The following is a 27,413-nucleotide window of genomic DNA, read 5'->3' on the forward strand; positions in this document are numbered from 1 at the left end:
TCCTTCTTTACATTTCTTAACTTTTGGTATATCTTATCGATTGCCCTCGTATCTGAGCACTTCCCAGTCTTTATTATATTTGTCCTCACCTCACCCCTGTAAGGAGAAAAATATTATCCACATTTTACAGATGGAGAATTGACTTGCCCCAGGTCACATATGAAGCCTGTGGTGGAACAAGAGCCCAGGTTTCCCATCTTGTAGACTAGAGCCCTAACCACTGGACCATCGTTTCTCTGACACATATAGCTATTATGAAGTCTATGTACATATAACCGTTTGAATGAGCAAATTCAGTCTCAAGAGCAAGAGTGGGGGAATGCATGTAAGCAACTGAAAAGTAAGAGGAAACAATATGTCTGGAGGCATTTGAAGGGAGAGTATGAAGTTGTATGGCACAGTGTATTAAAGAATTAGGCTTTTGGTGTAATAATGGTGAGATACCCAGGAATGCTGGAAAAGACTATTAGTTGGCCCCTGTCATATGCTATTGGTCTGGCTTATATGGCAGGCATTGATATCCTGGCTCCTGTTACATCCGGCTGTCTGTCTGAGGTCCTTAATTTAATACCTGCTCCCCTGGACTAGGGATCTTTCCCCACATTTGATGTAACTATTTCTTTAATGCAAAGAAGCTAACCAAACATTCAGCGAAGAACTCAGAGAAATGTGCAGGGATGTTTTTTAAAATGGGCACTGGCCATTTAGGAATATACAAATGAAGTTCCTGTGCTCTGACTTCTTCAAAATGTCTCCAGTCACTGCCTCAGATAATTAGTTTAAAAAAGTAGGTTTGAAATAACATTAAAGAAATATGGCTGGAGGGAGCAGTGCTGTGTGAGTGCTTTCAAGGAAAGGATATTAGAATAACAGCTGTATTGAGGAGAGAACAGAACCAGCTAGTGAACTCAGAGCAGCCCAGTAGTTTTAAACACCGTTCATTCTCTGTTACATTTACCTCAGGCTTGGGAGGTGCCTGGACCGAGTCTCTCATGTTCCGTGCTGTGCTGCTTAGCCGGGTGTCAACCCGAATGCTGCCACTTCTGGCTGCTGTGCTATTTAAGGAGAAAGATACTGAGTTCTCTGACAGGCAGGTAATGTAAACTCTAGCAATTCTTTTGCTATATGATTTTGCAACTACTGAATGAAGAAACTGCAAACTGTTGCACTAGATGTGTAAAACTACAGGCCTGAGCATAGTGCTTATTGGTTTGCGTGGTCCCACTGATGTCAGTAGAAGGTTTAACAATAGTAAGTCCTGCATTTTTCAGGGTCAGGTCCTAACTCTGACCTTTTCAGCATATAGAGTGAGGCCTGGTCTACATCTTAAACTTAGGCTGACCTTGCTACATTGCTCAATGGTGTGAAAAATTCACACCCCGGAGAGATGTAGTTATGATGACCTAAACCCCGATGTAGACACCACTAGGTCAATGGAGGAATTCTTCCCTCAACTTAGCTACAGCCTCTCGAGGGGGTGGATTTACTACAGCGACGGAAAACCCTTGCTGTTGTCAGTGTCTGCACTACAGAGGCATAACTGCAGTGTTGCAGCTTGTAGTGTAGACATCCTGAGAGAAATATTCACAATCTCTGGGAGAAAAATGGAAAAGATTTATTTAAATGTTTGCATAACAAAGTTAGAAATACATCATTATTAACCATAAACTGTAGTTGGACTTTGCCCATTCTTCTTCCCAAAACGTCTTGTTCCAGGTGGCAGTCAGAGAGGGGGTGGGGAAAAAATAATTAACTTTGAGGAGACTGAGTAACACTTATTTGCCTCTTTTCTTATCTCTTCATTATTCAAGTATAGAGCGGGCTTAATTGACAGTTAGGTTTACATACCTGTAAACAAAAAGAACGAGGAGTACTTGTGGCACCTTAGAGACTAACAAATTTTTTTGAGCATAAGCTTTTGTGGGCTAAAACCCACTTCATCGGATGCATGCAGTGGAAAATACAGTAGGAAGATATATATACACACACACAGAGAACATGAAAAAACGGATGTTGCAAGACCCACTATAACGAGTATGTGGGTATGGCAACACCCATTTTTTCATGTTCTCTGTGTGTGTGTGTGTGTATATCTTCCTACTGTATTTTCCACTGCATGCATCTGATGAAGTGGGTTTTAGCCCACAAAAGCTTATGCTCAAATAAGTTTTAGTCTCTAAGGTGCCACAAATACTCCTGTGTTTTTTGCTGATACAGACTAACATGGCTACCACTCTGAAACCTGATACCTGTAAACAGTGATGCAAAATACTTAAGGCTACTGAGCCAGATTACTGCGTTTTGGTTATGTGCTGGATACGGGTTCCTCACACAGGAGGTAAAATCATGAATGAACAAAATTCTCTCTACCAGAACAATTCCCCATTTACGTTAATAAGATTCAAGCTAATGATCTAACAAATAATACAGGCACTGTGGCTTTGGTCAAAGATTTTGTTCAGGTTCTCAAATTTTTAGGTGTGACCACAGAAGGAAAAAAGTTATGTTCTTACCTTGTGTTAGCTAACACATGCTAACTAACATGAGGTAAAATTTTAGTGAAGACAAGGCAGTTTGCTGTTTTCACACATGGTAGTGGGCTGCTAGCATTTATTTTGACCTGTTACCATGTGTTAATGCTCCAACTAGCTTGCCTTCACAGGGATTTTATCTTGTTAGCTATGACATGTTAATTAACATGACATTAGAACACACTTTTTTTTTCTTCTAGTGAAAATAAGGCCTCTATACATTTCAAATCAGTAAAGTCAAGCAACACTTGTTAGAATAAAAAAGTGTGTACACTTCATTTCTTGTTTTATATCTCTGAGATAAGTCTGTGCAATAATTTGTGTTATTTATTAGCAAATGAATGTTTTGAAGTTATTTTTCTAAAATGAGCGCATGGCAGCTCATGGGTAGCATATAAAGAACATTTTCATAGAATGTTTCTATGAGACATCATAAAGTCTTCGATCTCAGGTTATATAGCAATATTCTGACCACCATAACTACTCCCTGTCCCTTTGCAGGGACTTTCTCATGGTTCATAGTCCTCAGTTTAATGGAAATAACTGACATCTGAAGATGAGTAGGCAAATCTGAGACATAAAGGCAGATTACTGAAGTAGGTAAAGAAAGGTAGGCCAATTCTACTCTGCTTAGCCTGATGAGCTTCCACTTCCTCAGTTTGAAGTGGTTCTTAGTTTTCGTAGGCTAAGCAACCCGTGGGCTGGTTGGTCCCCTGTTTTTGTTTGATATTAGCAGTTTTCTTAAGGTGAATTGTTGCTGAGTTTAACATTCAGGTTGATTGTCTTTTCAGCATGACAAGCACCTGTACTACAATCTCACGGTGAAAGTCCTCAGAGCTAGAAACATTCACGGCACAGACCTGTGTAAGTCCTTGACCAAAATTATCCAAACTAATGTTCTTCTGTGAACAGAATACTTCAGATTCCATAGCGCTTGTCTGGCCTCTATCACAAACACTAAATTAACTTTTACAAATTTTTAGTCTTAATTTTTTTTAACTGAGGCTGATGAGGAGAGAAAATAGCGAAATAGCCATGGTAGTTTCCAGGTAAATTGGTAACATGGAGGAACTGTTTAATTTCTGGTAAATTGAAAATGACAAAATTGGTAGGGCAAAAAATGTAGCTTTTTTTTTTTTCTCTGACACTGGTGTAAATGAGGAATAACTCCAGCAAAGTAAACAGTCACACTACTGTAAAAAGTAGAATGAGTGCAAAGTGAATCTGGCCCTTTTTACTTTTAAACCTTCTATACTGTGTTAATCCTCTCCTGACCTTTTTAAAAAATAAACTAAACAAAATTAGGTGAAAATGTTCAATTCCTTTAGTCAACTCCCTTTGAAAACATTGCTTTTATTTTCAAATTAAAGTTATTCTTAACTAGAGTTTGTCTTTAGCCTGATTTTCAAATATGGTTGCATTTATAAAAATGAGCACATTTGCTGTGCCTGAAAAACCATTTGTGCATATAAACAGCCATTTGTGCATGCAAATTAGGTAACTGGGTACCTGGCTACCCCTTTGCATGTTTACTGAATCTCCGTGCAGAAATGGCTGTTTATATGCACGTGCGTGCGCACACACAGGTTTCTGCAGACAGAAAAGGTGATTCTTTTTTGTGGGTGCACCTGTAGGAATTGTAGGCCGTGTGTGGGGAAAGATATGGGGAGAACACAGCCTTTCTTCCAGTTCATCTAACTGTACCTGTATCTCAGTGCACTGTGCTTAGAGGTGGGGATTATATAATTAACTTTGATAAGCTGATCCTACTGTAAAAAGAACCTGAGAGTTCTTCTTGGAGTGCAGTTTTCCTGTATCTTGACGGTTGGCTCCAAGTAGGTTGCACCAGCCAAGAGGTCACGTTGGTGGCTTTGTTCCTGCTCCATCTTCTAGTAGTGATGGGTGTCTGTATAAGTAAAGAAAAGTCCAGTTTAACACCCACACTGGCGATAAACTTTATCAGAGTGACACTGGACTCCATTTCAACAAGAGCTATACTCACCACAGAAATATTCCAGTTAATAAGCAATCTGATAGCACAGATAACAAAGATAACCGTCAAACTGTGCCTTTGCCTTCTAGGTCACATGGCCTCATGTATTTGTAACACCATTTGCCAGACTTCATCTATGCTACCTACAGGCCTGGGTCTGGTCAGTCTATGCACCAGACAAGGATCACATCAACACGAGAGTGACCATTCCCTTTCTTATTTGGTGGTCAAACCTGGATGGAATGAGAGTTGGCACCCCCTTCATCACTCCCACTCTTAGTACCATCATCATCATCATAGATGCATCCCTTATGGGTTTTGGTGCTCACCTGAACAACCACACCATACTAGGTATTTGGATCCTCCACGAGGCCAGACTGCACATCAGTCTACTAGAACTGAGGGCAGACTGTGTGGCATGCAGACTTCTCTCCAGCTCATTTATTCTCTCCATGTCCAAGTAATATTGGGCAACATCACCATGGTCTTTTACATAAATGACAAGGGCAGAGCAAAATCTCTTCCCCTTTGCCTAGAAGCAGCCAGACTTTGGAGTGGGTGCACCAGAAATGGCATCACTATCCAATCCATGTAACTTCCAAGGGTTCAATACTCTTTACCAGACAACCTGAACAGACGCTTCTCTGCAGACTGTGAGGGGGAGATACACAGCTCCGTCCTGAGTGAGAGATTCATTCAGTGGGGACCACCTTAATGGGATCTCTTCATGTCCCAAACAAACAGGAAGCTTCCCTTATAGTGCTCCAGAGGAGCTATGGATCATGGCTCCCAGGGCAATGCTCTCCTGTTGTCATGGACAGACAAACTTAGATATGTCTTTCCGCCTGTTCTCCCATTACCATGTGTCTTGAGAAAGATCCATCATGAAAGGGCCAGAGTCATTCTCCTCACACCCACTGGCCCAGACAGTTTTGGTTCCCAGAACTCCTGAGAATGTCAGTTCATCCTCCTCTCAGGATCTGTTCCTTCCTGGATCTCCTTACTCAGGAAGGGGGCAGAATCAGACACTCCCATCCAGACCAGACCCACTCCACCTCATGGCCTGGTGTTTGGATGGGCATCAGAACTAGAGCGTCTTTGCTTGGCACCCATCCAAGATATTCTTATTCAAAGTAGGAAAGACTCAACTAGGACCTGCTACCTAGCTAAATGGAGATGCTTCTCTCTACTTGGGCTTAGCATAGGCAGCCTTCTCCAAGTTCTGAGATATCCCAGTTGTTTTAGTTTACCTGCTGTTTTTAAAGATCTCAGATCTTTCCATTAGCTAACTGCAGGTCCATTTTGCAGGGATCAGTGCTTGCCTTCTTCCAGTAAAGAGAGTTCCCATCTTTACTCACCCTACAATAGTGAGATTCATGGAAGGCTTAATTAGAACTTTTCTACCAGTCGTCAAACCTGCATCTCAGTGGGACCTCTATCTCGTCCCATCAGCACTCACCAGGCTGCCATTTGAACCCTTGACAACATGCTCCATGTCCCACCTATCCATGAAAGTTGCATTTTTAGTTGCTGTTACCTCAGCCAGATGCGAGATGGGAACCCTCCTGGCAGGCCCACCATATGCTATTTTTCACACACAAAAGGTCTCCCTTCTGCTCCATCCTAAATTCTTTCCCTAAGTTATTTCTGAATTCCATGTCTACCAAATTTTCTTCCTGAAACCCTGTGTCTCTATGGAGGAGAGGAGACTTCATTCCCTGGATGTCAGATATGCCTAGTCATTCTACCTGCAGAGGACCAAGTCTACCAGAAAATCACCTAGGCTATTTCTTTCTATAGCAGAGAGGTCACAAGGACAAAGTATATCCTGTTAAAGAATCTCTAAATGGATTTCTGGGTGCATCATCGTGTGCTACCAATTAGCACTTGTCCATCTGCCTGATGGGTTAAGGACACACTTCACAAAAGCACAAGCTGTCTCTACAGCATCCCTGCAGGAAGTACTGATAGTGGATCTATGCAGAGTAGCTACCTGGAGCTCCATTCACACGTTCACAAAACATTACATACTAGTTCAGGCCTCTGCTGAGGGTGCAGTAGTGGGAGCTGCAGTACTTCAAGCATCTTTGCAGCTGGCATCCTCGCACTCTCCTCCAGGATGAATACTGCCTGCTAGTTACCCATGTGTGGAATATACATAGAGACCAGCACTTGAAGAAGAAATGGAGGTTACTTACATGTAACTGAATGTGCTCAGATGTGTGGTCCATATGTGTATTCCAGTACCTGCTCTCTGTGCCCTCTGCTGCTGTCTTCATGGTACGAAGAGGCACTAGAGAGGCCCGCACCACCTTTTATACCCTCGGTCTGGAGCATGAGGTGAGCTCCTGTGCATGTGCAGGCCAGTGGACTCTGCTTGTTAGAATTTCTGGACCTGTGTGGAATACAGACAGGGCCACACGTCTCAAAGAACTTCCAGTTACAGGTCAGTACTCTCAATTTTTGGTGCTTTGGCTGCGTTTTGCATCTTAAGTGGAATTGACTCCATAGGAACATGTTTGTTTTGACAGCCATTTTGAACGCTAGGTTATTGATATTCAGTAGCCCGAACTAAACACTGAAAAGAAAGTGGATAATGAGACATGATGGGTTGGCTTGCAAAGAAAGCTATGAGGTAGGGCCCTACCAAATTCATGGCCATGAAAATCGTACCACGGATCATGAAATCTACTCTTGTGTGCTTTTACCCTATACTATACAGATTTCACAGCGGAGACCAGCATTTCTCAAATTGGGGGTCCTGACCCAAAAGTGAGTTGTGGGGGGTGTGTGTGTGTGTGTGTGTGTGTGTGTCACAAGTTTATTTTAGGGGGCTTGTGGTATTGCCACCCTGATTTCTACACTGCTTTCAGATCTGGGTGGCTGGAGAGTGGCAGCTGTTAGTTGGGCACCCAGCTCTGAAGGCAATGCCCTGCCAGCAGCAGCGCCGAAATAAGGGTGGCAATACCATACCATGCCACCCTTACTTCTGCGCTGCTGCCTTCAGAGCTGGGTGGCCCGAGAGTAGTGGCTGCTGACTGAGGGCCCAGCTCTGCAGGCAGCAGCGCAGAAGTAAGGGTGGAAATATCATAACATGTCATCCTTACTTGTATGCTGCTGCGGGCAGTGGCTCTGCCTTCAAAGCTGGGCTCCCAGCCAGTAGCTGCAGCTCTCCAGCTGCCCAGCTCTGAAGGCAGTGCCACCATCAGCAACAGCACAGAAGGAAGGGTAGCAATCCTGCAATCCCCCTACAATAACCTTGCAATCCGCCCCTCCCCCCACACACAACTCCTTTATGAGTTGGGACTCCAACAATTACAACACTGTGAAATTTCAGATTTAAAAAGCTGAAATCATGAAATTTATGATTTTTAAAATCCTATGACTCTGAAATTGACCAAAATGGACAGTGAATTTGGTAGGGCCCTAGCTATGAGCTGAGGAGAGAAGTTACCTGTTGAGGGTTTTCCTGATGCCAGTCTTCTGTCCTCCCTTTCAGTGTCCAAGGCAGACTGCTATGTGGCATTGAATCTTCCAACTGCATCTCCAGTCACATCTCGAACACAGGTTGTTTATAATTCCAGTGATCCAGAGTGGAATGAAACCTTTGAATACAGGATCCACAGTGCTGTGAAGGTGAGGTGGGTTTCTTTGACATGGAGCTGGCTAGACTACCCTACTCCATCCGCAGTGGAAGGGTCTTAGCATTCAAAAAACAAAGGGTCATTATTCCAAGACACACACATACTGAAATAAAATTTAGAGATTCAAGATCTGCCTCTATCAAGCTCTTCACTTCACTGGGAAGGTGTATTTCTGATGACAAATGTAGGAGGTAAATTTCAGTGAAGACTTCTTGTTTATTTAAAACAAGGCTCTGGAAAAATAGTGGTGCAGGGAAAAGTAGGAGCTGTGCCTTTTAAGGACTCTTGAGATGGAGGCAGGATAGATGAAGAAATTATGCTTTTTGCAGTTTTCTCGAAGGAAAGTGTTTGCAAGTGGAATATTATTGTTTATATAGAACTTTACATCTGAAATGCTGTGTGAACTAATCCTCTCAAGATTTCAGTGTGGTTGGGTAAGCAAATTCCTGTTGGATACATGAGAAAACTGAGGCCCAAAAGTGTTGTGGTTTCCCCCAAACTACACTGGAAGTCTGTGACAAAGCCAGGGTTAAAAGTCAGGTTTCCAATCCAAAGCTCAAATCATTAGACACCACTGCCTCATTAAAAAAGAACCATAAGGCATAACTGGAGATGGGGTATCAAATTCAGCATCCCCATACAGGAGTTTAAGGAAGAGGGGCAAGGTAGGAATGCTGTTGCTCACTAGGATGTCATGTGGGATTGGTTGACTGAGTTCTCACTTGGTCTGCCTTGTGGAAAGGCTTTGGCTCCTGGGCTGGTGTGTAGGGGTTTTATGACAGGTGTTGTAGAGATGTACAACGTAATCTTCTGTGAAAAGAAGTCAACAGACTATACTAAAAGTTAATCAATTTCCTATTGATAGCCAAGTAGTGACAGCACAGTAATATCTGTAATACTTTTCTCTGTAGGAAGCCACTCTGCAGGAAGCCTGAAACGCTGCCTGTTTTTTTCAAACTTGATAGGGCAGCAGCCATTAGAGTTATGTTGAAAAACTTATGTACCCCTGAGCCTCCCTAAATAATATCACTTGTTTAAGACACAACGTATCACTTGATTACTGAATTGCATGGCATTCAAAACCGCTCACAAAGCACAGGAGGCCAAGACCTCTGAGAAAAGTTTTCGTAATCAAATGCAGGGGATGCTGGCTTATATTGGTTGATAGCTAACTGGTTCTTGTCTAATGTGTTTGCCTAACTGTCTGACATTCTCTCCCCGACCAATAAGCTCATTGTGTCCAGGGCTGGCCTTCCCATGAGGCGAGCTGAGGCGGCCACCTCAGGTGCCAGACTTGAGGGGAGGGGGGCGCCACTAGGACCCAGAGTGTAGAAAATTGTCTGCTGCTGGTGCATATGTATTCTCTCTGCTCTAGATGCACAGAGATGGTGGAGTGCTGTGCTGGAGGAAGGAAGGCACAAGAGACATAACAGGCAGGCAGGAGAAAAGGAGAGAGGGAATAACAGAAAGCAGCAGGAGCTGCAGGGACAGAGAAGGAAGAGCCTCTTATGTACCTCTCTAGCACCCCCAGGAGCCTGGACTGATTAACACCAGCTTCTCAGGGAGCTTCCTGTTTCCTGCTGCTTCCCTGAACCCACTTGAGGAGAACAGGCAGTCAACTGAAGTAGTAGGAGCCAGTTAGGCCCTTAAGACGCTGATATCTTCCCTTACTCAGACCCTGCTACCAGCCTGCTTATGGGTCCCCTTCAACTGAGTGTTGAGAGCCACTATAGCTGGCACAGAACAGCAGTCATGAATGAAAGAAGAAAACACCCCTCTGGGGCAGCATTCAGAAAAAGAAAGAAAGCAAAGGAAACTTTTCTATCTAAGCAGGAAGGAGCTCTCCTGAGCTACATAGACACAAATGTTCACAGTGAGCCTTCTGGCCCCAGTGAGGATGTGAGTGGTGAGGAGATGCCTGATCTTCCAGTTAGAGTGCAGGTGACCTGGCATCTACTGCAGCATCAATATCTCCATCTCAAATGGATGTAACCATGCACATTCCTGAAGAAAAGTGTAGATCAGACAAGAGTGTGGTGGAGGCACAAGAAACAGCTGCTGCTGCTGAGTTTAGTTCCTTAAGTCTAGATGATCCAGGACTGTGGACCCACTTGAGCAGTAGCCTGAGGGACTTCCTTGTACTGCATGGGCCACAGCAAGTGAAAAACTTCATATTCCCCAAAGACAATGAAAATAGAAGTTTCCATCCAACACATTACTGGCGTGAAATCCCCAATGGTGACAAAGTGGAGAGGCCATGGCTTATGTACTTAAACCCAGAATGCTGCTTTTGTTACAAACTCTTCCAGTCTAATGTTCCAGCCACATTGGGTTCTACAGGAACAAAGGACTGGAAAAATCTGGCTAGAAATCTGGCATGCCATGAGAAGGCAGCAAATCACCGGAGAGCATTCCATAGGTGGAAAGAGCTTGAGATGAGACTAAGGTTAAAGGCCACCATAGATGATCAGCATCAAGAGAAGATTGCATCAGAGTCTCTTTACTGGCAAAATGTTCTGAAAAGGTTCACTGCCATTGTGAGAATGCTTGCTACCCAAAACCTAGCACTGCGTGGCACTTCAGATCAGCTGTATGTGCCAAACAATGGAAACTTCCTTAAAATTGTGGAGCTGATGGCTGAGTTTGATGCTGTACTCCAGGAGCATGTAAGAAGAGTCACCACCCAAGAAATGTACGCACACCACTACCTCGGAAAAACAATTCAAAATGAGATCATACAGTTACTGGCGGCAAAAGTCAAACAGAAGATCGTGGCAAATCTGAATTCAGCAAGATACTACTCTGCACACCTGACATCAGCCATACGGAACAAATGGCTTTAATGGTGAGTTTTGTAACAACAACAGAACCTAGTGAAAATGTCCCTGCAGTGGTGACTGTCAGAGAGCATTTTCTAGAATGTATTGACATTGATGATACTACAGGAGCTGGTATGACAAACGTGCTTCTTAAAAAGTCAAAAGATACGGGAATTGCGATAGTTGACATGAGAGGTCAGGGCTACGATAATGGTGCCAATATGAAAGGAAAGAACAGAGGAGTGCAGACACGGATTTAAACCCTCGAGCTTTTTTTGTCCCATGCAGTTCTCATTCATTGAACTTGGTGGTTAGTGAGGCTGCTGAATTTTTTAATGTAATTCAAAGCATTTATGTATTTTTCTCTGCATCAACTCATCGATGGCAAATTTTGAAGCAACATCTGGGAACATCCTCTCTGACGCTGAAACCACTGAGTGCCACATGATGGGAAAGTCAAGTGGAGGAGTTAAAGCCTGTCAGACACCAAATTGGGAAGATAGATGATGCCATAGTTGCCATTATGGAGGATAATGCTATGACAGAAACTGTTCATGGGAGAACAATGGCAGAGGGAAATGGCATCACCAGAAACATACCTAACTTCAAATTTCTGTGTGGCTTAGTGTTGTGACATGACACTGTTTGAAATAAATGTTGTAAGCAAGAGACTCCAAGGTGTTGACCTTGAAATATCTGGAGCAATGGAATAGCTGGACAAAGCAAAGTCATACCTACAGTCTTGCTGGTCAGATGAGGGATTTCAAAACGTTCTGAAGAGTGCACAGAAGTTGGCAGAGGAACTTCACACTGAAGCTATTTTCCCACCCATTCAAGAACACAGGAGTCACTGAAGAAGACATTTTGATGGCAAAGCACAGGATAATCCCATAAGAGACCTCAAACAACAATTCAAAGTTGTATTCTTTAACCAGGTGCTAGATTGTGCAATACAGTCAGTTGAAGAACGTTTCATGCAGCTCAAGGAACACAGCAGTATATTTGGGATGTTGTATGATATTCCAAAACTCCTCACTATACCTGAAGAAGACCTACACCAGCAATGCAGGGCACTGGAGACAGTGTTGACACATGATGACATGCACGATATTGATGCAAGTGCTTAGGTGATGAACTGAAAGTCCTTTCAAGATATATTTCAGCAGTATCAACTCCAAAGGCTGTTCTGGAATATATGTGCACAAATAAGATGACCACCCTCTTTCCAAATGCTTTTGTTGCTCTGCACATACTTCTAACACTTCCTGTAACAGTTGCGAGTGGAGAACACAGCTTCTCCAGGCTGAAGTTAAGAAAAACACATCTACGATCCACAATGACACAGGAGAGGCTGGTCGGCCTTGCAACCATCTCAGTAGAGCACGAGCTGGCTCAGACGGTGGACCTTCAGCAGGAAGCAGTTCAAATCTTTAAAACCAAGAAGGCATGGAAAGCACCACTTTGATTATTCAAACAGATAAAAATGACAGTGTTTACTATGCTGACAAAAGAAGTTACATTTGCTGTTTAGGCGTTTGAAAATTAAGTGTTATTTAAAACTTCGGACAAAGTCTTTTAAGTTGTTAGTTCTCCTTTATTGGGGTAGGTAGCAGAGCAGTACCATGAGAGGAGTAGAACAGGAAGAAGGCACAATTGAGACCTGTCAAAGTTTTGACCCAAGTGAGGGGACATGGGGGCTCATTTGATGTCCCTGCCACAGGTGCCAAAATGTTTTGGACTGGCCCTGATTGTGTCCTACCCCAGAGCATTACTGTTGGCTATTAGCAGGAATGTAGTGCAGTATTTAAATGCTTGTCTAGCTTAGAATTTTTTCCCCAACTTAATATATTGAGTAGAACTAAATGGGGTCTCTGCTGTCTATGCTTGTGCTTCTGCCATCACATGGCTATGCTAGTTGCTTTCCTTCTGTTCAAGTCTTCTCCCCTTCTCTACTTTTCCTCTTGTTCTGCCTCTTACTCTTGCTCTATTCCTTCACTCCTTCCAGACCCCAAGTCTGTTACTGGGGAGAATATGTTGTGTATTTGGTTGCACCAGTCCCTACCGCCACTCTCTTTATGTCACATAGATGCCTGCTGTGTCTATCGATTACCTCACCTCTTCAGGTGTCATATGTTCAGTGAGAGTGTTATGTATACTGACCCTAGGTGCATTGGCTGTGCCACGTTCTCCAGTCTGGAGCACATGTTAGCAGAAGTAGCATCCATGTGGAGGTTTGTCACAAACACAAACTTAGGGGAAATGTTTTAGTTGCTTGAAAATAAAAGGGTAGAAGACTTCAAGTCCCCAGGGCCTGATGAAACGCATCCTAGAATACTCAAGGATCTGACTGAAAAGATATCTGAGCCATTAGTGATTATCTTTGAAAAGTTATGGAAGATGCGAGAGATTCCAGAAGACTGGAAAAGGGCAAATATAGTGCCAATCTATAAAAAGAGAAATAAGGACAACTCATGGAATTACAGACCGGTCAGCTTAACTTCTGTACCTGGCAAGATAATGGAGCAAATAATTAAGCAATCAATTTGCAAACATCTAGAAGATAATAAGGTGATAAGTAACAGTCAGCATGGATTTGTCAAGAACAAATAGTGTCAAACCAACCTGATGGCTTTCTTTGACAAGGTAGTGGATGCGGGGGGAAGCAGTAGATGTGGTATATCTTGACTTTAGTAAAGCTTTTGATACGGTCTCGCATGACCTTCTCATAAACAAACTAGGTAAATGCAACCTACATGGAGATACTATAAGGTGGGTGCAAAACTGGTTGGGAAAACCGTTCCAAGAGAGTGGTTCAGAGTCATGCTGGAAGGGTATAATGAGTGGGGTCCTGCAGGGATCACTTCTGTTCAATCTCTTCATCAGTGATTTAGATAATGGCATAGAGCATACACTTATAAAGTTTGTGGATGATACCAAGCTGGGAGGGGTTGCAAGTGCTTTGGACGATAGGATTAAAATTCAAAATGGCCTGGACAAATTGGACAAACTAGAGAAATGTTTGGCGTAAATAGGATGAAATTCAGTAAGGACAAATGCAAAGTACTCCATTTAGGAAGGAACAATCAGTTGCACACACAAAATGGGAAATGCCTGCCTAGGAAGGAGTACTGCAGAAAGGGATCTGGGGGTCAGAGTGGATCGTAAGCTAAATATGAGTCAATAGTGTAACACTGTTGCAAAAAAGCGAAAATCATTCTGGGATGTATTAGCAGGAGTGTTGTAAGACACAAGAAGTAATTCTTCCACTTTACTCCACGCTGATTAGGCCTCAACTGGAGTATTGTGTCCAGTTCTGGGTGCCACATTTCAAGAAAGATGTGGACAAGTTAGAGAAAGTCCAGAGAAGAGCAACAAAAATGATTAAAGGTCTTGAAAACATGACCTCTGAGGGAAGATGAAAAAATTGGGTTTGTTTAGTCTGGAAAAGAGAAGACTGAGTGGGGACATAAGTTTTCAAGTACATAAAAGGTTGTTACAAGGAGGAGGGACAAAAATTGTTGTTCTTAGCCTCTGAGGATAGGCCAAGAAGCAGTGGACTTAAACTGCAGCAAGGGAGGTTTAGGTTGGACATTCGGAAAAACTTCCTAACTGTCAGGGTGGTTAAGCACTGGAATAAATTGCTTAGGAAGGTTGTGGAATCTCCATCATTGGGGATTTTTAAGAGCAGGTTAGACAAACACCTGTCAGGAATTGTCTAGATAATACTTAGTCCTGCCATGAGTGCACGGGACTGGACTAAATGACCTCTTGAGGTCCCTTCCAGTCCTATGATTGTATGATAAGACAAAGGACAGAATAACAAATGAATTGAGAATGTCCCTTTATTCCACATTAGGCTATGATAGATTTTATTTGACTGTGGAAGATAAGATGTTTAGATAAGATTTCTTGCTTCTCTCATTGCAGAATATCGTGGAGTTCACCTTCTATGACAAGGGCATTGTGCTGAGGAGTCATGCTGCCTCCATTCATTTTGATGTGGGGAATATTACCCCAGGGCAGACTTTGAATCACACATTTGTGCTAAATCCCCAGGTGAGACTTTTCTACCCAACTTCCCAGTGGGGAAAAGACTAGTGCAGGTAGGATGTGTAATTGACATGTGATGAAGAGGCTGGTAGTTGTACCAGGATTACTTCCCACATTAGGTATGTAGCAAGTGTTGATTTATTAAATATTCCTTTTCAAAATGGAGTATAATGTGGCTAACGAATCTCAACCTATGCAGTTGTCCTGGATCACGTTTCAGAGATAACACTGAATAATTATGTTCTACTTTTTATCCAGAATTCCTTTGAAGCATTAGCTCTTAAAGCTTCCACCATAGCCCCGTGTTCAAACTACCCTGTTGCTTGGCTTCCAGGGCTCACAATATGACACAAACCCTTAGAAATTATTGGTGATGTTTGATATTGAGTCACTGGTGAAAATTCCTCAGGGAAATATTCAGATTTAAAGTCCATATTGCCTCCACGTCCCTTGCCACATTTCTGCATGAAATAGAAGGCAATTGCCAAAGTAGGTTGTATGGGAGATTTCTTGGGGTGTTTTTAAAAAAACCACTATACTGTCCTTTTTGGGAAACATCATGCATTTATGCCTTGTAGGCTGTCAGTGCTTCAGAGGAGGTAGTGCGCACAAAAGGTGAATGTATCGGCTGATATCTAAACTAGAGGCCTGTGAACTGATTAACAATGGAGTTGTACAAAATTCTGCAGTTCTGTTTTGCAGGGGTTCATGTAAATCTCCTTTCAGTTTTGCTCTGTGAGGGATCAGAGTCCTTGAGTTCCAGGTTAGAATGAAACTCACCTGAAAGCAGTGAATTCTTTGTGGTTTCTACATGAAATCATGCATTGGCCCAGCAGGTTTCACAAACCCAGCATGAGGTTTGGATTTGTAATCAGGGCTCAGTTTGGTGGAAGAAGAATGATGGTACTCTCCCAACCTCCATTCACAATCAAATCTTTGCCCATTTGAGAGACCAGTCTGTTTTTCCTGAGGGAGTAATTGCAAGGGGAATTCAGGGAAACAGAATGCAATTATTCAAGCAGAATTTTCCTAGGAGGGTGAAACAAACACATCTACTCTTGCAAAAACATGCACTTTAAGCAGAACAACCGCCACTGTTCAACTATACTGGACCCTTACTGACCCAGAGGGAAATATGACTTCATTGTCATCACCACATCCTGCAGTATATAGATTTTTCTTTAAGGTCTTCCATCTAAGCACTGATTAGACTTTAATCATATTTTAGCTGGGGAGATCTGAGGTAGCAGGAGTGCAGGCCATAGAGGGAAGCCAAGGCATGACTATTGGCACAGAAGACCTATGGTTAGAAATGGCCGTTAAGGGTACATATGAGCTCATTACCTTGATGAAACTGGGTATAATTTTACTTTTTGGAAGGGTCTTCACTATAAGCTGCTGCATTTGTCTTGGAATCCAGATTAGATAAATCAGTTTGTGTTTTGTTTGCTCTTCTTATCCTCTATCACGTTATATCTGAGCTCTTCTGCTATATGGTGAGAACAAGCACAAACCCTCACCACTGCTGTTGCTGCCACCTCAGCTGACTGAGTGCTGTCAGGGCACTGCTGTGACTAAAGACTATCTGGGAGCTTATGATAAAGTGTAACCTACACACCTCCTGGGTGTGGTGTTCTGTCCCATCTAGTGGCATTGAGACCACTTAGAGAGAGAGAGAGAGAGATCAATGAGTCTGCTCTACAGCCTTAGCCAAGAGCCAATTGGCTTTTAGCTCATGCAGTAGACGCTCATGCACTAAAAGCTCCAGAGCCCCCACTTGTGATACTGACAGACCCTGGTCATCAGGATCAAACCTGGGGCCTCTGGAGCTTAGTGCATGAGCCTCTACTGCATGAGCTAAAAGCCAGCTGCTTTTTAGCTAAGGCTGTAGAGCAGACTCATTAATCTCTCTCTAAGTCAGGGGTGGGCAAACTTTTTGGCCCGAGGGCCACATCGGGGTTGCAAAACGGTATGGAGGGCTGGGTAGGGAGGGCTGTGCCTCCCCAAACAGCCTGGCCCCCATCCCCATCCACCGCCTCCTACTTCCCACCCCCTGACTGCTCCCCTTAGAACTCCCAACTCATCCAACCCCCCCTGCTCCTTGTCCCCTGACTGCCCCAACCCCTATCCACACCCTGCCCCATGATAGGCACCCCGGGACCACTGACCCATCCAATCCCCCACACTCCTTGTCCCCTGACTGCCCCCTCCTGGGACTCCCATCCTTAACTGCCCCCCCAGGACCCTACCCCCTATCCAACCCCCCCCGCTCCCTGTCTCCTGATCACCCCCACGCCCCAAACCTCCGCCCCATCCAATCACCGCCTCCCCTCACTGCCCCCTTACCATGCCGCTCAGAGTGGCAGGACAGGCTTATTGGTAAGCCTGGGAGGTGAGCGCGCGCAAACTGCGCAAACCACGCGGCCAGCTGAGGCTGCGGGGGAGGGACTGGGGGCTGGCCTCCCTGGCCGGGAGCTCAAGGGCTGGGTAGGATGGTCCCGTGGGCCATAGTTTGCTCACCTCTGCTCTAAGTGGTCTTGGTGCCACTAGATGGGACAGAACAACACACCAGAAGGTGTGTGGGTTACAAAATCACTTGGTTTTTTAGTAGGGAAGTACTTGCTTCTTGCTGTTGCCTCCACTTTACTCCCATTTAAGATTATTAACCACAATGTTTCTCTGTATATTTAGCCCTCCGGCAACATAAATGAGCATAAGATGCATGGGTGGAGGGTAACCTCAGCAGTGTCTCTCTTCAGATCAGTTGGGTTTAGCTTCATGGTGAAGGTGCTATGTTTGGACTAGGAGAAGATGGGTGGGTACCATCTTCCACACTATTAGCTCTCTATGCCAGCCTCAGGGGTGGCTGCCTGTTAACAGAGAAAGGGGAGGGAGAATGGAGAGAATAAAAATTTAGACTAAATGAGAGGCTACATGTCTTTGTATGAGAGACAGGTCAGCTCAGATATCTGTAAAGCCCCAGTGTGAAAGATGACTTTGTGAGAAGTTACATAAGAACAGCCAAACTGGGTCATGCCAATGATCCATCGAGCCCAGTATCCTGCCTTCCTACAGTGGTCAGTGACAGATGCTTCAGATGGAGTGAACAGAACAGGGCAAGATATCAAGTGATCCATCTTTGTCATCTAGTCCCAGCTTCAGCCAGGGAGAGGTCAGATACCAAGAGCATGGGGTTGTGTCCCTGACCCATTTAGCCATTGATGAACTTATCCCCCATTAACTTATCTAATTCTTTTTTGAGCTCAGATAAACTTTTGGCCTTCCCAACATCCCCAGGCAATGAGTTCCACAGGTTGATTGTGCATTGAGTGAAGTACTTCCTTTTGTTTATTCTAAACCTGCTGCCTATTAATGTAATTGGGTGACCCTTAGTTCTTTTGTTATGTGAAGGGGTAAATAACACTTCCTTATTCACTTTCTCCACACCATTGATGGTTTTATAGACCTCTGTTATATCCTCCCTAATTTGTCTCTTTTCCAAGCTGAACAGTCTGTCTTTTTACTATCTCCTCATACTGCTAATAATTCTTGTTGCCCTTTTCTGTACTACTTCCAATTCTAATATATCTTCCTTGAGTTGGGATGACCAGAACTGCACGCAGTATTTCAGGTGTGGGTGTACCATGGATTTCTATAGTGGAACTATGATAATTTCTGTCTTATTACTTGTCCTTTTCCTAATGGTTCCTAACATTGTTAACTTTTTCGTCTGCTGCTGCACATTGAGCAGATTCCGAGAACTATCCACAATCTTTCTTGAGTAATGACAGCTAATTGACCCCATCATTTTGTATGTATAGTTGAGATTATGCTTTCCAATACCCATCACTTTATTTTTATCAACATTGAATTTCATTTGCTCTTTTAAAAAGAAAAGGAGTACTTGTGGCACCTTAGAGACTAACAAATTTATTTGAGCATAAGCTTTCGTGAGCTACAGCTCACTTCATCGGATGCATTCTGTGCATTTTTTTTCCCCACTGAATGCATCCGATGAAGTGAGCTGTAGCTCACGAAAGCTTATGCTCAAATAAATTGGTTAGTCTCTAAGGTGCCACAAGTACTCCTTTTCTTTTTGCGAATACAGACTAACACGGCTGCTACTATGAAACCTGTCATTTGCTCTTTTGTAGCCCCATCACCCATTTTTGTGAGATCTCTTTGTAAGTCTTTGCAGTCAGCTTTTGACTTAACTATCTTGAGCAATTTTGTATTGTCTGCAAACTTTGCCATCTTAGTGTTTTACCCCTTTTTCCAGATCATTGATGAATATGTTGAATAGCAGTACAGTTGGTCTCAGTACAGATCCTTGGGGGACCCGGCTATTTACCTCTCTCCACTGTGAAGCTGACCATTTATTCCTACGCTTTGTTTCCTGTCTTTTAATCCATTACTGATCCATGGGAGGACCTTCCCTCTTATCCCATGACTGCTTACGGTGCTTAAGACCCTTTGGTGAGGGACCTTGTCAAAGGCTTTCTCAAAGTCCAAATACACTATATCCACTGGATCACCTTTGTCCATATGTTTGTTGACCCTCTCAGTGAATTCTGATAGATTGGTGAGACAGGATTTCCCTTTACAAAATCTGTTGGCTCTTCCTCAACATATTGTGTTCATCTCTGTATCTAATAATTTTCTTCTTTACTATAGTTTCAACCAATTGGCCTGGTACTGAAGTTAGGCTTACTGGCCTATAATTACCCGGGTTACCTCTGGAGCCTTTTTAAAAAATCTGTGTTACATTAGCTCTTCTCCAGTCATTTGGTACAGAGGCTGATTTAAGCAATAGGTTACATACCACAGTTCTGCAGTTTCATATTTGACTTCCTGCAGAACTCTTGGGTGAATATCATCTGGTCCTGGCGACGTATTACTGTTTACAATTTGTTCCAAAACCACCTCTTTTGACACCTCAATCTGGAAGAGTTTCTTAGATTTATCACTTAAAAAGAATGGCTCAGGTGTGGGAATCTCCATCACATCCTGGGAAATGAAGACTGGCACAAAGAATTCATTTAGCTTTTCTGCAACAGCTTTGTCTTCCTTGAGTGCTCCTTTAGCACCTCAATCATCCAGAGGCCCCACTGATTTTTTGGCAGACTTCCTGCTTCTAATGTATTTAATTTCTTTTCCCCACAGTTTTTGTGTGTCATACTAGTTGCGCTTCAAATTCTTTTTTGGCTTGCCTAATTATACTTTTAAATTTGACTTGCCAGAGTTTGTGCACATTTCTATTTTCCTCAGTGGGATTTGACTTCCAATTTTTAAAGGATGTCTTTTTGTCTCTAACTATCTATTTTACGCTGTTGTTTGGCCATGGTGGCATTTTTTGATTCTTACTGTTTTTTTTTTTTTATTTGGGGTAAACATTTAGTTTAAACCTGTATTATGGTGTTTTAAAAAAGCTTCCATGCGGCTTGCAGGCATTTCCCTCTTGTGACTGTTCCTTTTTAATTTTCATTTAAATAGCTTCCTCATTTTTGTATAGTTCCCCTTTTTTGAACTTAAATGCTACTGTGGAGGTTTTCTTTGGCATTCTTCCCCCTTCCCCCAGTCACCATCCTGGTCAGGTGGTCGGTAGTATATTCCTACTACTATATTCTTATTATACAAGCATTGAATTTCTATCCAGAGATTGGGGTGGGTTTGGAGCTATGAAATGTACTCTCCAATATTCAGGTGACCCACTGTGTCTGGTCTCTTTCAAGGAAAAGGAGGGGAAAGAAGAGTTGGATGTGGAATTTTCTTTGGAAGAAAGGTGAGGTTCCCCCCAGGTGCTGCTAACTGTACATCTAGTTTTGAATTAACCCTTTACAATCCACTGTAGTACATCTCAGTGTACTCACTATGTGAGGGGATGCGATTATACGTGCCAACAAGGCTGCTGCTTCCTCAGTTTGAAGGGGTTCTTGAAGCACTGCTCCGAGGAAGTCAGTCTTGGTATCCTAGATGTGTCTAGGGCAGGTTAATTCAGCTGGATATTTCACAGTATATATTCCAGTGTTTCGTTGCAGTATATCTGGGATGGCTGGTACCCTGTTCAAATCCTTCCTCCTTGGGTTCTGGCTATCCTGTGACAAGGCGGGAGAATCCAAAGCAGCTGTGTAAAACCAAGATACTATTTTTTCTCCGACAGTGGAAAACTTTTGTCTGACATAAAGGAAGCATTTGCTTCAGTGTCAGATTATAGATTATAAAAAGCCTATCATAGTTTAGACCCCAATGCAGAGAGTTGGGAGAGGGAGGTAAGGGGGATTATAGCTAAGGAACCAAAACTCATTCATATTATCCCTTCATTTCCACAGCACAGCTCCCCACGCTGAGTCCATCACCAATGGAGTTCTAGTGGTGAGTAGAAGATGTGTTTTTACTTACATGCTGGAGGACTGTTATTTAGTGTGGGTTGTGCTGTTGGTGGTGCACTGCTTTCCGAAATCCCCTTTCATTCTCTCAAATCAGAGAGACTCTCTCCTTGGCTGTGATTGTAGTGATGTCTCCCACTTCCCCACAGGGTGTCAGCTGGGTATGTACCTGGGACTTTAAGTACCACAGAAGAGACCTCAACCTCATGAGCTAAAGAATAACTCCATTAGCTGGTTGCTGTAGTAGGCTGTAATACTCTAGTGGACTTACCACTAAAGGGTGACCTGATCCACTTTTTCCATACTTTACACTGTCACCTGGAAGCATTTCTTGAAATTGCTTTGTCTGGCAGCGGGGTGATAGTTTTCATTGCAGAGCATCTGCTGTGGGGCAGATTTTGAAAAGCTGTGTTTCTGGAGAACGTGTGTGTGGTGGGGAGAGTATTTTGGACCTCTCCCAAGGCTGAGGTACACATAGCTTTCCACAGAAGATGGTAGTGGTACACCTGCCCCTTCACATCCCTGCACTCCCATTCCTGTGCCCCTTAGTAACAAACGAGCTTAGGAGCCAATCTCTCCAGGCCAGTTTTATATGGCACTAGTTTAGGTTGGAAGCAACCAGGAATAAAAGTTGGAGGAAGGTGCTCAAGCCATAGAGTCACCCTTAGCACTGCGAGGAGAGTCTTGCTTAGGGGAAATGCTCTTCTGGATGCAGGAACATATCTGTCCTGAGTTTTGTCCTTGGATTATTCTAGTAACTTCTCATCATAGAGACTAGCATTAGCGTCCGTGAGGAAATGAACACAATTTCCTAGTCAGAGTTAAGTTCTCATGGCCCATTCTTTTCACATAGGCTCATCCCTGCCTGTGTGTTCAAGGCTCCATCAATAAAAGTGAGAAGACCAAATGGATAATACAGGGTAGGTCTTGTGAGAGATGTGGCAATTTCCTGCAATAGCCTTGAAAAACCTTACTGAATTAAGTTAAGTATCTTTGGAGTCCATTGTGTTAAATGCAAATGTTATGTATTATTGTGGGCCTTTGTCTGCTGATCACCTTTTCCATGAGGCCAGGATCAAAGGTCCAAGCTGTGTAAAGGAAAAACTGAGCTATTCATGGCTGATATGAACTTGTGGTCACAGAAAAACCCCTTTGTGGGGTTTGAAGGACTGACTAGTAACAGAGCTCTTGCTCGAGGTTGAGGGGTGATCTCAGGCAAGTCTATTAGCATGCATGTAGGTTCCTTTATGGTTTTTAATGTGTTTTCTCTGTAATGCTTTCACCTTAAGAATAAATGTGCTTGCTTACAAAGGCCCATGTGATAACTTATAACTGCTGGCAATTACAGCTATTCATACCCTTCAAAGAGAAAGCAAAGTGCAGATGCTAGCCTGTTCATGGAGTCTGGCTTCCTGGGGATATCACAATGTAGGCAGGGAATTACTGTGCAGCCTAGAAACACTCTGATCCGGAAGGAGAGAAATGTGGTCTCTGCCCAAGAGAGGACAGTTGAGGAGCTGGGAGCCTAGCATGGGTGCACTTGAGGGACTGTGAGGGGGGAATACAGGTGCAGTTGCCCTGAACTGTGATGGCTATGTCCTTTCTTTGACATATCCATCAAATTCAGGGGTTGAATGGCAGAGGATATGGTGAGGAACTGCACTTCTCTTTGTTATGGTGTAGTATAAAAAACATTGATATGGGCTTTACAGGAACCTTCAGGAGGTCTGTCTGGTTCATTTCTAGTGGTCCTTTTGTTCAGCTGGCTGGCAAAGGTCAGATACTGACATTCCTACAAAAGGGGGATTGTGAGGAGGACAGCTGGGGCAAACAAGGATACTTCTGTAGGTATTCTGTAAAATAACACTACCCCCTTCCTGCCAAAATCCATCCAAGCAAAATTCCCACCTTTCACTTAATGCAGTCCCTCAATGCTATCTGCAGTGCTGGGGGCACAGCTAACACACCTGCACTGTCACCATATCTGTATTGGGTCGGGTGAGCAGGACCCACTACTGGAAACCAGGAAACCCATCTTAATGTTACAAGGGTTCTTATATAGGTTTGACAGCTGGAGATGATCAGTGGTGAAGCATTGCAGGCAGGGTTTTGGGGAATCAATGTGGAACTTGTTCTGGAGGATGTGAGAAGTTCTGGCATCTGGGAGGGGATTCTTGTTGAGGCATTAGTCACTTGAGAAGAGTTGATTGCAATCTAGAATAGTATATTAGGGATTTCCTTTTCTGTCTTTATGCTCTTAATTGTGCAGGCTGACTTTCTCATTTCCTTATTCAGAGAACTGTCAGGTCAAGTTGTCCGTGCCAGGGGCCTTTGAGAATCGGTCATCCACTTTCTGTAGTGCTGATTCAGAAGAGAGAAGGAAGATCCCGTTTCTCTTCCATGTAGACAGAGAAATCAGCCCAGAGCTGCACTTGGAGCTGCTGCAAACGACAACTGTCCTAGAGGTGAGAAACAGCATTTGCCGGAGGCTTAATCCACTAGCCAGGCAAATCCATTCTGAAGCCAGGTCCTCGACTCCTGAAAATGACACTTAGGTCCTGACTTATATTCCGTTCATAATAATTCCATGTACTACCCCAGTTGGACAAGTAGTGTTAGAGGCAAAGTTGACATAGGTCTTAAACCTGTTGATGAAAATAAGTCCATTATGTTAAAATAGGAACTATTTATATTAACTATTAGATGTGAGAATACACAACAAATAATTATAGGGTGGGGCTGGTAGGGCCGACTATTGTTATAATGGCCCAGCACTTCCCATTATAAGATGCTGTTTATTTGCTTATAACTTTACCAAACTTTAACCATTTGGGCTGAAATTTTACTGCCAGATATCTGCCTCAAGCTGAGTTATTTTGGAAAATTTTAGCCAAAATGATTGAGCTGTTTCTGAGAATGTGCCTAGGGAAAAATACGTTGTTTTGCCCATGTTAAAAAAGACAACAACCAGGGTGACCTTTTCTTTGAGAAGCTCTAGCACCCCTGTGCCTTGGAGCAGGGACTTGAAATTTGGCAAGAGCATGGTATTTGTGTCAGGCATATTTCTTTCACCATCCCTATGAAAATCTGCCCAAATTTGGCCAATTTAGTAGCCCTTAAAAATTGCAGTTTGTTTGTGGTCAGTAGAGAAATGCTAAACTTTGTAGCTGAATTACCTGAGGATTCCATCCACATTGGGCATGCCCCACCTTGGAGCTAAGATGAACTTCTCTGCAATTGTGGACTGTGCTGGGGCCAGGCACTGGAACGGGGAGCAAAGGAGCCTGTCTCTTCTGTGCTCTCAATGGCCCTCCTGCTGATGCCTAGCGAGTGTGGAGGAGGAAGCTACCTTACTCAAATGTAGAGGGGAGAAGAGCTAAACTTTGGGGTGAGGGGTAGGCAGGATAGTGGACTGGAACAAGAAGCCTAGGGGATGAACTGGGACTGGAGGCTGGCAGGGAGGGAAACTGTGAGTGGGATGGAGTGGGACTGGCTGGGCAAGTAAACTGGGAGCTAGGGAGGGAAATGGATGGGACTGAGAGCCAGTGGTTGGGCTGGGGAAATTGAGATTGGATGAGGCGTTGGGGGGAGATTTGGACTAGAACAGATCTGACAAGGAGCCAGAGTAGGGGAGAACTGGGACTGTCTGGGCAAAGAGATTGGCGCATGGAGTCAGAGTGGGTGGGTCCTGAGATTGGACAAGGAGTCTGGGGAGGAAGACTGAGACTGGAGGCTTGGGAGTGTGGAGCACCAGATTGGAAGAGGAGGGGGAAACTAGGACTGCTTGGGCCAGGAGACTGGAGACAAGGGGCAGGGGTAGGATGGTGTGGAACTGGGAACGGATGGGCAAAAGGACTCGGACTCGGAGTGGGGGAGGTGACTGGGATGGAATGTCTGGAGGGGTTGAGACTAGGTCTTCCTGGGCAAGGAGACTGGTACTGGAGTGAGAAACCTGAGGTATGGAGATTGGGACTAGCTAGGTGAGAAGAATAGACTCGGGTGAGGAGCCAGGGGCGGGGAAGAAACAGGACTGGTTCAGGGACAGGTTGGAGGAGACAGGGCGGAAGGGGTCAGCCTTGGTAGGAAATGGTTAGAAGTGTCTGTGCCCACTAGAGCAAACTCCCCTCCAGAGCCTGGAATGCAACCCAAGATTCCCGAGTCTCACCATTCCTCTGCTGTCAGCAAATATCTGTGAAACCCACTGGCAAAGTGTCCCCTCTAGTTCTGGGCCGTAGAAATGGTGACAACCTACTACTGCTATCAATTACTCCATTACCTCAAGTGGCAGAGGTCTGTGCAATGGATCTAAAGGTTCCAACCTGCTGATGAGCTACATAGGTTTATTAAAGGTTAAAAAGGGCATAATCAATTTCCTATTAAAGTCAAAGGAAAGAGGATATTGATTTCAGTGGAAATAGGATTAGGCCTTCATATACTACCATGTGTCTGGGTTCAAAGGACAAGTTTATGTAGTTGCTGGTCTTTGGGAATGTTTCTGTATAATGGTCCACTGGTGTGAATTGGGTAGGTCAGAATTGTTCATGTAACTTTAGCTTGTAATTTTTAACATTTCAAAGTTAGTGAGATTTTTAAGGAGATCTTATCGGTACATCTTTTCCTGAATTGCATGGCTCAACCTGAACTGAGACATAATAAAGTTTTTGTTATTGGGTAATTAAACCACCAGCCATTTTTACTCATTTGAACAGTGAACATATGGTTTTGTATTAGTCAATAGCACACAGCTGAGTGGTATGTTTTTATAACAAGTGTATAGCACCTTGAGTGATGGAAGGATGCTTCTATAAATGTATACAAATAGTTACGTTTCTCTGTATGTAAACCAAACATTTTAATTCCTAGGAGGGATGGAGTGAGGATCTGAAAATGCACACTGCACGCTTAGGGACGGGAGCAATCCCCCTTGCAACACTTCCTCTTGGACAGGAAGTTGAAATTAGCGTTCCACTAGGAAAGGTAATAGTCTCTCTTTCTATGCACAGGTTTTTTAGGGGCGTGGAAATGGTGGACTAAGTTAAGCTTTGTGCATTTAAGCTCTATGTTGTCTTTCTGTTCCTGTTAGTGTTGGTTTTTTAAAGCCAGAAGCATTTGGGGGTATAAACTGTTTTTTACAATGTGTTTATACACCACCCTAGTATAGGTTTCAGAGTAACAGCCGTGTTAGTCTGTATTCGCAAAAAGAAAAGGAGTACTTGTGGCACCTTAGAGACTAACCAATTTATTTGAGCATAAGCTTTCGTGAGCTACAGCTCACTTCATCGGATCCGCATCCGATGAAGTGAGCTGTAGCTCACGAAAGCTTATGCTCAAATAAATTGGTTAGTCTCTAAGGTGCCACAAGTACTCCTTTTCTTTTCACCCTAGTATAGTGATGCCTGGATCTGACTGGAGCTGCTATGTGCTACAGTAAGAGGGAAGAGAAAGGGATGCATGAGTCAGAGATAAGGAATGGAGGAAGGGGAATGTTGAGGGAGGAGAGGTTTTTGGTTGAGAATAAAGGGAGATAAGAAGAAAGTTGGTTGTTAGAGTAAATAAGGAATTTAAAGGGGATAATCAGAGGGGGACAATATTATAATGGAAGTGAAGGGTAGGAGTGAATGAGGGGACTGGTAGGGATAAGCCTACCACTATCTCTCCCTTTGTGCCTTTCATTTTCCCTTTACTAATTACTCCTGTCCTCTCACACTTACCTGACCTTCGGTTTGGAATGCGGTTTGGCTCAGAAGTCCTATCCACTTTGGCCTGCCTGACAGGTTGCTAGAGAGCAGACGTGCTCTGGTAAATGTTCTGGATTCAACTGTGGAAGCCTATGGTATCTAACCCCTTATATACTGTCTGTCTCTCCTAATGAGCAGTCACTCGCATGTTGTTGCTTCCTCACAGTAAAGTTGGAGCGGTCATCTCTGAAATGTGGGAAATAGGAGGAAGGAGTGAAATCTCATCTACAATTCATAGGTTAATCTAAAGCA

At 43.6% G+C, this 27,413-nt stretch overlaps 1 protein-coding gene across 1 annotated transcript in view; it reads left to right on the forward strand.

Moving 5' to 3' along the window:
* The window catches only part of LOC141990085 (cytosolic phospholipase A2 zeta-like), a 43,857-nt gene that overhangs the window by 1,132 nt on the left and 15,312 nt on the right, over positions 1-27,413 (forward strand). Inside the window, 9 exon segments of the mRNA XM_074957050.1 lie at positions 964-1,094; positions 3,323-3,395; positions 8,024-8,160; positions 14,915-15,043; positions 20,770-20,819; positions 21,367-21,409; positions 22,277-22,343; positions 23,719-23,888; positions 26,287-26,400. Of these exon segments, the coding sequence (XP_074813151.1) occupies positions 964-1,094; positions 3,323-3,395; positions 8,024-8,160; positions 14,915-15,043; positions 20,770-20,819; positions 21,367-21,409; positions 22,277-22,343; positions 23,719-23,888; positions 26,287-26,400 (914 nt within the window).

The sequence above is a fragment of the Natator depressus genome, chromosome 6 (genome assembly GCF_965152275.1).
Source record: "Natator depressus isolate rNatDep1 chromosome 6, rNatDep2.hap1, whole genome shotgun sequence".
NCBI classification, from domain to species: domain Eukaryota; kingdom Metazoa; phylum Chordata; order Testudines; family Cheloniidae; genus Natator; species Natator depressus.